The following is a 12,327-nucleotide window of genomic DNA, read 5'->3' on the forward strand; positions in this document are numbered from 1 at the left end:
AACTGGACGTTGAAATGCAAAGAAAAGTATAAACGGAATACACGGGGAGGCTGATGATAATGTCATCAGTTCTAATGACATTATCAAATGAGATGAGAGTCTAAGATAGCCATTTAATAAGATTGCTGTAAAACATCCAGCCATTATAGATAGACAGACTGATTTCTTACAGAGCTGCACAAATGTCGAGTTTATGGTACATATAGTGAGAATCACTAAACTACAAATATCTCCAGCAAGCCATCCAGTTACTTCACACAATTAAAAACTAGACAACCTTGAATAATTTGGGTTCATCTCATGAGTCCATGGTCATTTTGTATTTAAGGAGAAGTGAGAGTACACTTTCAGAGGAAGGAAACACACATTTCACATTCTGCAGACCTAACACTGGGGGTCACACCCTTCATCGTCTCAGTCTGGCTCTTTTATCACGCATAGAGTTTCCTCATTTGACTGCATGTGTTTAAACTCAAAACTGTTTGAATAACCTCTTTTTTTTCTTTTTGGTTAACTTGCACTTAATAAACTCTACTCCAATACCGCCTGGCAAATTGCTCCCTGCAGAAAATAGCCCTCATAGACTCTCTTTGTCACTTTGATTTGGTATGCTCTTTTTCTATGTATCTTCCACTCCATTGCCTCCATTCTGACACTTTCCCAGCTGATCCTCTCCGCTGCACTGCTGCAGTAAAGCCTGGCCGGTCTCCATTTATCCCAGACCTCTCATGGGTATCCCAGGGCATTGATTTCTCTTCTGGCCTCCTAAAACAGCAAAATAGAGTGCTAAGGGTAAGGTCAGACAATCAATACCAGTTACAGTTGCCGCCGTTGTTACGGTCGCCTTCAGTGTTACCTCTGGGTTATACAACCCCAATTCCAAAAGAGCTGGGACGCTGTGTAAAATGTAATCGCAATAGAATAGAGAAACCATATGAAATGTCTCAGAGAACTTGGGATGGGGCCATGTTTACCACTGTGTAGCGTCCCCTCTTCTTTTTTTAAAAGCAGTCCGTGAGCATCTGGGAACTGAGGAGACCAGCTGCTGGATATTTTGGATATTAGTGTTCTTGTTCTTGCTGCTCCGTAGTCCTGGGTCTTCTTTGTTATAGTTTTTCATTTCATGATGTGCCAGATGTTTTTAGTTGCTCCGGACTGCAGACAGGCCAGTTCAGCACCGGGACTCTTCTACTACAAAGGTTTTCAATTCAACTCAGTTTTATTTATATATATTATATATCATCAAATATTTTCATGAAATTGTGAAATATCTCATTTTCACCATTACAACACAACATCTGTGTAATAGTGGGAGCTTATAAGATTTGGAAATCATTGAAGTAAGTTTAAATGTACCTTTTATACAGTGAATGAAATGAGGAATTGCATATAGTAAAACATTCACTCAGATAAGAGGCTTCAAACAAGGGCGGTTTAATGAACACATACAGCCCGTTTGAATTCATGTAAATATATTGAGCCACAGATAGATCAATCTTCAGAAGGCAAATGGAGAGCATTCGCTTTCTCTGTCAGGGAGCTAGCACACCTTTCACAGAGGGGATGCAAGAGCTGCACATAACAGATCACATGCTGTCACTAGATCAAGTGACACAGTGAGAGGGCTGAAGCGCCATAATTTACAGGCGGACAAGATGATATTGATAGAGTGTGAACAACGCTGCAACGCCCGCATGCTCGGGGTACTGCTAAAGCTTGGGTGCTCTGATCATCTGGCAAGACAGTGGGGAGTGGAGGAGATGCCACTCAGTTAGCAGATGTCAATATTAGCTAAGTGTCAATATGTAAGGGGTGTGAATGCTGACAGCACGGAGTAACACATACAGGATGGCTAAAACAGGAGTAGTTAATTTAGGTTTGGGTCTCTTTTCTGTGTCATAAAGTAGCATAAGACTGAATACAAATGTACCTCAGGCACCACTTCGAGTTAAACAGGTACAGGTGCTTAATGTGGTGACAGGGCCACTTCCATATCCACAGGTCAAAAGGAGAAATATTATGTAAACCATGCTGTGTGAAACATTAGATTCTTGTATGAGAGTTCATGACTGAATACGGTGACGTGAAAAAGAACGTTTTTACAGGATTCTGTGCAGTCCTGTAAAAAACTACCAGTACCTTTAGCCTCAATAACTGGTTTCTGTTTGACTTTATCAGTCTGTTGTGTCAGTGTGACCCAATCTTCTTTTTAACAGTGCTTCAGGTCTTTGTGGTTTGTAGGAATTCATTCATGCACAGCTCTCCTAAGGTCCTGCTACAGTCGGATTGAAGTCTGGACATTGACAGGACCATTGCAACTTCTTGATTCTTTTCTTGTTCTAGCGTTGATGCTGCACTTCAGATCTTTATCCTGTTGGATGACCCAATTTCAATATAACCAATATAAACATATTTTTCTTGTCATTTTTCTCTGGTTGACTGCATCTAAACAGCTGTATTACTTTAAATTATATAAGGGTCTTTGATAGTTTTACAGCAGTAAGATAATCCAAATCATCATGGTTATTTGTAGAAAAAGCTCAGCTAGTAAAACATTTTAAACACCCAATGAAGCAGGAGGAAAAACCAAGTTGATCTCTGGTGAAGAGGAGTCTTCTTATAATATCCTTTTTGTTCCTGAGATTTATTCAGCCCAGTCTTTTATCTTCTTTTTCTGCCATATTTTTGGTTTTGCTTCTCCTCAGTAGCTCAGTGAACCTTACAGCTCGTTGACTTGATTGTTGACTTTAATTATGTGCTGTGACAAGACAAGAAAATTAAAAAAAATCCTGGCACTGAGATCACATCTGCCATATGTGCCCAGACATTATCATGCTGTTTCTTGGACGCTCAAATGGTTAGTCATTACCTTTCAGTTCTAAGCAGCAAAATAACCCAGAAACACTCAGATCAGTTGTTTGTGCAATAAGGGAAAATCGAAGGCAGTAATACCACGGTTTGGTGCATTTACTTCAGATCACTGGGTTTTTGCATCTCTGTGTAGCTGCGATTTGAGCTGAATATAACATTTTTATGAAAAAGGCTGAAAATGCATGGCAGAAAATCCTCCATTACACTTTAAACTCTTGTGTGTTTACCCACAGTCCCCATGGACACTAATCAGAGGTATGCTGATAATTGTCATGGCTGTCCACTCTGGGAGAGGAAGCTGAAACAGGAGAAGGGTGCAGAGAGGTCCGCCAGCATCCGGCTGCTAGCCATCTCTCCGGTCATCTGTGCTATGCCAGCCATGGCATCCAGAGTGAAGCCTGTGGAAGACAAAGCTGGATGCTCACAACCAAACCGCACAACCTCCCTCCATATTTAATCACACTAAATCTAAATCCAATGTGGATAAACAAACAAGCAGGCATTCCTGTTCCAACCCTGACATTCATCCAAGTCCAAATCTGCACAAATAAGAGGAGAAGAAGCGGAGATGAGGAGATGAGGAGCTGAGATGCGGGGTGGGGATCACAGAAGTGTTTACAACCGCAAAATGCTGGAGACTAATCTTCACAGCATTGTTTGCACGGACCCCATGTGTTCAGTCATTTCATGGAAATAGACTCGGCAGTATTCATCTGCACGCATTCTTTGCATTGCATTTATATATATATATATACATATATATTTATGAGTGGTTATCTGCTTTAGTGCACTGAGAATCTTACTGAAAACGAAATTAAACTGGAAGATGTGCGTCTCATCTCTTCTCATCTTCTCTAATTTCTGGGCCCACTCTGAGAGCAGCCTCATGTAGCCCTGTTAATGAGATTACCAGCACTTTCTTCTTAGGGGATTGTATTAACTTTCACATGCTGGACTCTCACATTCTAGTCGCTGTTATGTAATTCATACAGTTTTTGCAATGGGCAGGTAGATCGCTCCACTTTTTAAATCTTTCTGTAGCAGTATATATTTCTGCTATTAACTTTTCAGGCTTTTTTTGTCTCCTCTGCAGACTTTCTGTCGTGTATTGCTTTTTATTGTGCTAGCACACCAACAGGAATCAATAAAAGTAGTCTAATTTCTCACACAGGTGCACTCTCCTGCTCCACATTCATGCCTGGAGCTTAATTGCATTGCTCAACAACATCATGCCAACCACATGGGATGGAGTCTAGGTGTGTGTTGGGCCAAATAACTGTGTAAGGCTACCCAATAATCTCACACGTGGTAAAAGATGAAAAGGCAGCTCGCACGTGCTGTACTACCCCACATCCTTTCCATTTCCATTACCAAGCAGTTCAGTACACTTGATCTGATGCATGTAAGTCTGAAGAGTCAGCGACTAGCGTTCTAGTCTAAATCTAGTCAATTTTTCTTTCTTTCCCCACACAGAACCAATAAAAAATGAATCCATCTTCAGATAGAAGCATGTGTTGGCTCAGTCATGCCACTCTTTTGGAAGAAATAGCAGACTGCAGCATACATTCGCGTTTTCCACTATTATATCAAAATGATCATTAAACATGAACTCTAAAAACAAGCCAATCTGTACTGTTTTATGGTAAAGATCACTGGGTTGTTCAGTTGTTTATGGTGTTTATTTAGTGACTGTTTGAAGCTTTATTAGGATGGAAGTAGATGCAAAAACAGAAGTATTTGTTTCATAATCAGGTAATGCAGGTTCCATAATAATTCATGTTCCTGGAATGGTTTCATCTGATAAGGAATAAATAACAAAAACATAAGAAAATACTTTCCAGGATGACAAAGTCGGACAAAAAGCGTGAGTTCTCCTTTCCTACAGCTGACAAATCAGCGGCAGCGCCGTTGAAATCTTCCTGGTTAAAAGTTGAGTGCGCAGCTTGTCTCCAGCATATTGAACATCAGCAAATAAGGCACATCTGCCTTCTTGTGCATTCACTCATGCAGGATTTCTTCTTCAAACGCCCTCGATGCATCACTGAACAGGAGCGTGTGGCCACCCTTGACTGCAGAAAATACAAAGCAGACACATGCAGACAAAATGCTTCAGTTCAATACTGTCCTGACGTGGAAGGTGATGGGAAAGGATCAGCAGGGGCGCACCACATAGTAGTACACCACATACTTAATGCAACAGATATAACTGCTGTAAAACACTCCACTGTGGCTTATCTCAAAAGAGGGTACAAATAGATATTAAGCAAAAAAAAAGTATTTAAATAATATCACATTTTATGGGAAGCAAAAATGCATGTGTGCTAAGTGGAATGAAAGTGGGTTCCGTGTCTCACGCAGATATTCATTTAGTGTGTGTAATCATTAAAGCATTTAAGCAGCACCTCCCATTACTCTGTCTGTGCAGCTGGAATATTTGCAGTTTGTAGTTCTGATACTTGACGGTGAACAGGAGTTTAAAATGCTTTAGCGCCTGTGTGTATTTAGTGTAAGTGTTACTGTATGCTTTATGTGGTTATTTCTTGCATTGCAATAGACGCATCTCCACGAGCCTATGGGTGGCAAGCGGAAGAGGTGAAGAGCTGGGTGAGGGGGAGGGAAGAGAGTCATAGAGAGATGGAGAGAGAGCGTGAGTGAGTGAGAGAGGGAGCGAGGGAGGGAGAGAGAGAGATAGGAAGGGTGCAGGGTGCGCTCCATCCACAGCCTCTCTCACTGTGTCGGACTGTCATCCCTGGAGCAGTCGCCTGAATCTCCGCCACCCTGTGCAGCGGTCCTCCTCAGCTTTCATCGGGTTTTTAGAGTTGTAGCATGGATACGATTTAGGCTAACGCGTAAGACACCACCTAACAGTCATTAGTTTCATTTAAAGAAACCTCCTGAAGCTCTCCCGGCCGAAGTCACAATAATGATGGAGTACTGGAGGCAATGCGCGCTGTGGCTGATAAACTGCAAGGTGCTCCCAGCTAACCACCGGGTTACGTGGGACTCTGCTCAGGTATTTGACTTGGCTCAAACCCTCCGGGATGGAGTCCTCCTGTGCCATCTGCTCAACAACCTCAGACCCCAGACCATCAACCTGAAGGAGATCAACCTCCGGCCGCAAATGTCACAGGTAAGAAGCGGACCGCAGACACCCCCTATTGTCCGTTCCTCCCTTTCGTCGCCGAAACTTGGTCCCGGTTGAGAGGGCCAGACTCCGTTAGAACTGAGCGTCTTTAAAGTTTCACTGCTTTTCGGTAAAAAATGGACTTCTGCTACAACACCATCAAATGTTAACTCGACTGCAGAGCCTTCATTTGTAATTCGGCACAACGTGGTTCACAAATAAAGGCACGGTTTCAACAAATGTCGAACTTTTCCAAAGATCTTGGTTGCCGCCGATCCCCAAACTGTGAGGTTCAGCGGCGGAAAGCGGCACAAAAGCGACGGTGTCAGCTCACGTTTGTTGCCGTGTCGTCAACTTGAGGGCCTTGTCCCTGTGCGAAACGTATGCCGAAGAAAAAAACGTGCTCCTTTCCATTTCAGAGAGCTCATATTCGCTGTTTTACGGAGTGAACAGGTTTGACAGACGGAGGGGAAATCGCTAAAATATAGGAAAAAATGGACGGACTTTGGTAGCCAACTTTGCGCTGCATGAAAGTTGTAGCGTGAGCGAAAACGACCACAAGCTGACTTTCTCAAATTCTGTCACTTCACTTAGTAGCTGGTGGTTGGTGGTTGCTCTACACGAGACAGGTCAGAAAATAAACATGGGCTCTTCAGCAGGCCTTTTGCGCATGATGTTTGTACACAGGGCATAAGATTAAGCCGTTCTTGTAAACGATGCTAATTAGAGAAATGTTTTTTGTTTTAAAGAAAAGATGATTCACGATGACAGATAGGAGTGCAGTGCTTTAAAAACGAAAAGAAAAGAGAAACCAAGCAAAAATGGCTTGTTTGGTTTGCCTAAGGAAGAGGAAGAGTTAACAAAGGCAACCATATAATCTCCTTTGTCTTTAGTTTATGGGATAGATAGATAGACAGATAGATGTGGCCATGTGGCTCTACTTTTATTTTGGTACCATCTGCTTCAATGACAGGACAGCTTGAACCAGGACCAGATTAATATTCACCTTCATAACAGTGAATCTGGGCGTCTGGCGTGGTGACAGCACACACAGTGACATAGCCACTCACCTACTGAGTCTGCAGGCCTGTTGTAGGAGTATTAAACTGCCTGAATAACACACACAGCCGTGCACACACATTACCGTGTGTTACCTGTAATCGATGCTCTAATGCTCTCATCCACTCCAAACAGGTGATTAAGGTATGATATCTGTACCGTGATGTACTGCACGTCTGATGGAGAGGAGGGGATTAGGCTTGTTTCCTGGAAAAAAGGCACAGTCGATATGATATGCAGTTACCGCTCGTTCACAATTGAATTGGGAATCCGCTGTTTGAGCTCTGCGTCCGGGTCAAGTGGCCGTTTTAAGAAAGCCTAGAAGATTTTAATGTTATCAGGGGCAGTGGAAATAATCCTTTTCAAGGATCTGCTTACACAGTCAGTTGTGTAAACCTGATCGGGGCTGTAAGAGAAGCCTATTAGTCCATTTACTGGCAGATGTTACGTTTGAATCAATGTCACTGCTCTAACACAGAGTTATCAGTAGTTGAGTGTTGTCTGTCAGCCGTGACATAATGACATGCTGTGTGTGGAAAGGTTATGAACTGCATTTACGCTCAGTGCCCGGCCTGGCCCGGCCTAGACTAGCTTATTTATAGACAGACTGTGTTTTATGCACGGTTGGATGGCTTACACAAACCGAGTCAGTGATGAAGCCACACTCAAAGGCAAATGAGCATTAGTAGTAGGCTTGAGCACGATCCCATACGTTTACAAAGTCCATTTGGTGATGTTGCCACTGTGTTTTTGTATTTCCCAAATTCAAGTTAAACAGTGTGAAATAGCTTTCTCTGTTAAGTCCGAGGTTTCTAGGTGGGCGTTATTCTGTTGTAATTGCTAACGCAACACACATATTGTAGTTCACCTTTTGTTTTTTGCAGTAGGATGTGAAGTGCATTACTTCCCATTGGCTGAACAGAATATCTACGAGATCATAGCAGCAGTTATACACCTTTATGACCTCTTTATAGGTTCAGGTACTCGAAGCTTTGGTTCTGCTTACAAGGTATTACCATGAGCAGCGAGTATTTGTTCTCAGGCTGGCATGTCAGTAAAACCATAACTCATAGCTTTTCCTTTCAAGCACATTCACACCACATGAGGCTGGATATAAGCACCCCCAACTCCTCCTACATGCACATAATCGTAAAAAAAAAGGGTGACAGAAGCCCCCCTACAACTTTCCTCCCTCTGTCTCCTCTAAGTTAAATTTATGAAACTGAGGGTGGAGCTGCTTCCCTCTTTCACCCTGCATAATTCATGAGGACCGTGGCAGCTACTTTATCATTGGCCAATAATAACACATGGGACGCCACTGTGGCCTCACCCATGGGACCTACGAGAGGGAAAGACAAAGGCAGTGGTAGGACAGGGCTACAAAGGGCCTGTCTAGCCTCCACAGAGGCATCTCAGAGGACATAATGGGACCTGCAGGGCTAGCCTGCTGCGTTGAGGTTGGCTGCTTTAATTAATGTATGATGCTTCAGAATCTCTGGAGAGCTCATGTGCGTGATGTCGAAATCAGGGCTGCTTCTCTCTCTGCACCATTAATTGTGTTTAGGTTATTGGTAAGGTCTATATTGTGTTTCATTCCTGTTAGGAAATGGACCATGTCAGGCCATCAGAGACCCAGTAGGTCACTCGGATGTTGGATGAAAAAGCTGTGAAATGATCAAATAAAGTACCTGATGTCTGTATATTTTTAATTTATATAGCACCAAATAACAACAATAGTTGACCAAGATCTTACAATAATGCAGAGAAAACAGCAGCAATCAGACGACTATGATCAAGCATTTGGCGACAGTGGGAAGGAAAAACGTCCTTTTAATAGGAAGAAATTTCTGGCAGACTTAGGGAGGGGCAACAATCTATTGGGGATTCTCAGCTCATACTAATGAAATGAGTTGATGTGTACTGTAGCTTTTTTTCTGGTGAAGGCTACTTTTTTAAAGCCTTGAGTTTAGCATTTTTTTTGTTGCTCTTGGTTCTTGGAGCCTGAAGTGGCCATATTTGGCTAAGAAGTTGGAGGGCTAAGTTAACGCTAATGCTTACTTGGTTAGCAAAGTGCATCCATCAGTTATAGGGAACACAGTCATATATGCATGTTATCAACCTCTTAGGTGGTCTATTGCTACCAACTGGACAGCAAAGAATACTTTTTTATCAGGTAAAGATTCCCGACACAGTGAAAACACCACAAACACGATTACGAGGTCTAGTTCACTGACTCCAGTTAGCTACGGTGAAGCTTTGAAGACAACTGTTGTCTTTGTGGCTGATGTCTCATGTATTTAGGCTTCAATACAATATAATTAAATGAGGTATGTAAAAATGCACCTCTGCTGCAGTTGTCATTAAAGGGAAGTTGTCCAAAAAGAGAGTAAACATGCTTATTTCTTAAGCGACGTTGGGCAATGGAAGAGTCTGTGGGGGATGACTTGTTTTTAAGCCTTCTAGAAAACTGCAGTTTATGTTTTGGCACTGGTGTGTAGGCATCATTTTTCAAACTAAGAGGTTGCCCTTTGGTGAAAGGGAAAAAAAAGATGTCAGTACAATGAACAAAGATTGGTTAAGTAGACATTCGTCTGTTTGTGTGTCTGGAATTGTGCAAACGGCACAGCATTTGCTTTTACCTAGCATCAGTATATCAGTATCAGGACCTAGTGTCAATATAAAGCAAGTTTTTGACCCATTTTGATCAGAGCTTTTACATTGCAGGGACGACCATAATTGTAGTCTAGACACAGCTCAACCACAGCCCAAGCAGCATTCTGGTTTTCTACCCAACAAAGACCACATAATCAGTAGTTGTTTTTGACTCAGTGGAATTCAGGCTTTAGCTTTAAGAGGAACCGTGGATTGCTTGTCATGGTGCAACCAGCAAACCCTCCCTGTGTGAGCTGGTTGCATTTGTCTGAGTGTCTGTCACAGAATGTACTAAAACACAATAGTGAAAGGATAGGGTAAAGGACAACCAGTGACTGGCTGTGAATTTGCAAAGAACGCCATGAAATTGTTACTGCGTTGGGTTTAAAAGCATATAATTATATCATTTGATTGAAGTTGAAATCTGTCCTTGTGCCCCAAACTTGTCTAGCCTGCTGTTGCGTTCCATGACACAGGATTTTAAACTGCAGCTTCAGAGTGAGAACGCTGCCGCAAAACCAACCAGCTGCTAAAAGTCTGTCAGTCAGACCGGCCGTGAGCCTCAACGTGCACAGGAAATCAGGAAATGGAATAGAGGAAGGAAGTGAAACTAAACATGCCCTCGATCAAGCTCAGACCAAAGAACGCAATTAAGAGAAAAGAAACTTCTCTCTTCACGGTGCACGAAAGAAGAAGAAGAAGAAAAAAAGAATTGTTCTTTATAGAATTGTCTTCAAAGATGTCAAGGCCGAGTCTTCATTTTTGGAAAGCGAAAGTGAGAGAATGACGGCGTGTGAATGACAGTCTGGTCTAATTTTAACACGCCTCAAACAGCAGAGAGGTTTTCAGAGAGCACTGAAGCTGATTAACAGTCAAAAAAAGCAACAGAGGATGCTTTCTTAATTTTTGCGCAGATACCAGCGAAGACCCGATTAACACATTTATGAATTCTATTAATGCGATGCAGAGTAGTGTGATGTAATCTATCCATTATACTCTTTAAAACAACTAACAAACAGCAAATGTATTTATTTTTGATCATTTTCCATAATACATTTTGACAGGTGTGTGGTTTCACCTGACCTGGATCTGACTCTTTAAAGGTCTTGTACACATGGTACGCTTAGAGAATGGTATTATACGCTATACATGGCACATATGTATATTTTATTGGACTCAGACCAAAGTTCTGTGATGCAAAGCAAAGAAGCCACTTTCCCACTGTGAGCTCTGTGTACAGCAGGCTTCGAAGACTCAGAGGCTCGCGCTTCAGTTGCAGAACAAAAGTCAGATACAGAGATTTGAGTGGGAGAATGAGAAAGACAGAGAGAGGATGTCTTCATTTTCTTTTCAGTGCCTGTGCAATGAGGCAAGTCATATAAGCTGAGCAAAAGGGGCCTGCAGTCACACGAGTAAAAATTGAACAAAAAAACTCACTGACAATAGTGTGACATCGGACTGATATCAGACCAATAGATTATTGATATCAGATCGACAGCAGACTAACTCTGCCTTATGACAACATTTATGGCAGGTTTTAGTGACAGTGTTGTGTATGTGTGCTTGACAATTTTATCTTTTTTGACACTGATATTGTACATCAGACAGATATTGACAAAACTGAACTCTGAGGACATAATTTCCAGTAAAGAAAAGGTTATAAATTACAACATGTGCTGTTGCAATACTCAGCGTATCACAAAATGTTAAAAAGTAGCTGTTAGATTCAATGTAAATGCTTTATTTGTGCGTCACAGACTCGCATCTCACAAAGACCTGCTCTGTGGGTTATATGGACACTACGAAGTGTGCTTTTCTTGTTATAACAAGTCTGAAAAGAACTTCTAATGTTTTTGTGGGAGTAAGAAGCTGAAGTTGAGTCTTCTTGCTTTTCAAGCACAATGAGGTTTGTGGAGTTTTATACATAGAATCAGAAAGTGTGAGTTTTATATCTGAAAGGATTTAACCTTCTCAGCCAGCTTCCAGTGACGTCACTTTGCTTCTCTGGTATCATATCTCATTAAGGTTTTGCACTGAAGCGTACTTTTTCAGCTTTTCTGCTTCTTTCTGTTGTTATGCAGAAAATTAGCACCAGTGACCGTCCTTAATACTTAATATTCTCATCCTTATTGTATGCGCACTCACACCTGTGAGTCCACGTTGCATGCTAATTTTGCACACGCGACTAAGCGCATGCTATTAGTATGCAGTATGCAAGGGTTCAGAGACAGCTCATGAGTCCCATGATGACTCCATCTGAGCTGCTGGAGCTCGGCTGCCCTCGTTGGTTCATTTTGAAGCAAAGATTGCACCTGTCAGAGTGTAAACACCACATTACTGCACTCATGCACGCCACGTTGTTGCAAGGCTCCACGGCCTTCAATTTACAATTCCGGTGCAGTCGCCCTAGTTTGTTCCAGCGTGTCACCCCGATGACGTGCACGTACATGTGCGGCTTTATGTACAGTGACATGGATGTAGACATTTGCAAAGACGCCATTGCGTTGCATCGCACTTGTGCACAGAGCAAACTGACCTTTCTTCCTGTCACCAAGGTAACAAGCCGAACCACAGCCAACCGGTAAAGGCTACGCTCCAGTGCACGTTAAAACTATATGTAA

General features: G+C 42.2%; 1 protein-coding gene across 2 annotated transcripts in view; it reads left to right on the forward strand.

The window, feature by feature from the left end:
- Positions 1-5,537: 5,537 nt before the first annotated feature.
- Positions 5,538-12,327, forward strand: part of LOC120736244 (guanine nucleotide exchange factor VAV3) — a 92,809-nt gene continuing 86,019 nt past the window's right edge. The window contains exon 1 of one of the 2 annotated variants that reach the window (XM_040036236.1): positions 5,538-6,001. In XM_040036236.1, coding sequence (XP_039892170.1) covers positions 5,795-6,001 — 207 coding nt within the window. In that variant the 5' untranslated portion in view covers positions 5,538-5,794. The remainder of the gene's footprint in view (positions 6,002-12,327) is intronic. The other variant, XM_040036237.1, reaches the window with a different exon arrangement.

This window comes from Simochromis diagramma, unplaced genomic scaffold (genome assembly GCF_900408965.1).
Source record: "Simochromis diagramma unplaced genomic scaffold, fSimDia1.1 OVJJ01000271.1, whole genome shotgun sequence".
Classification (NCBI taxonomy): Eukaryota; Metazoa; Chordata; class Actinopteri; order Cichliformes; family Cichlidae; genus Simochromis; species Simochromis diagramma.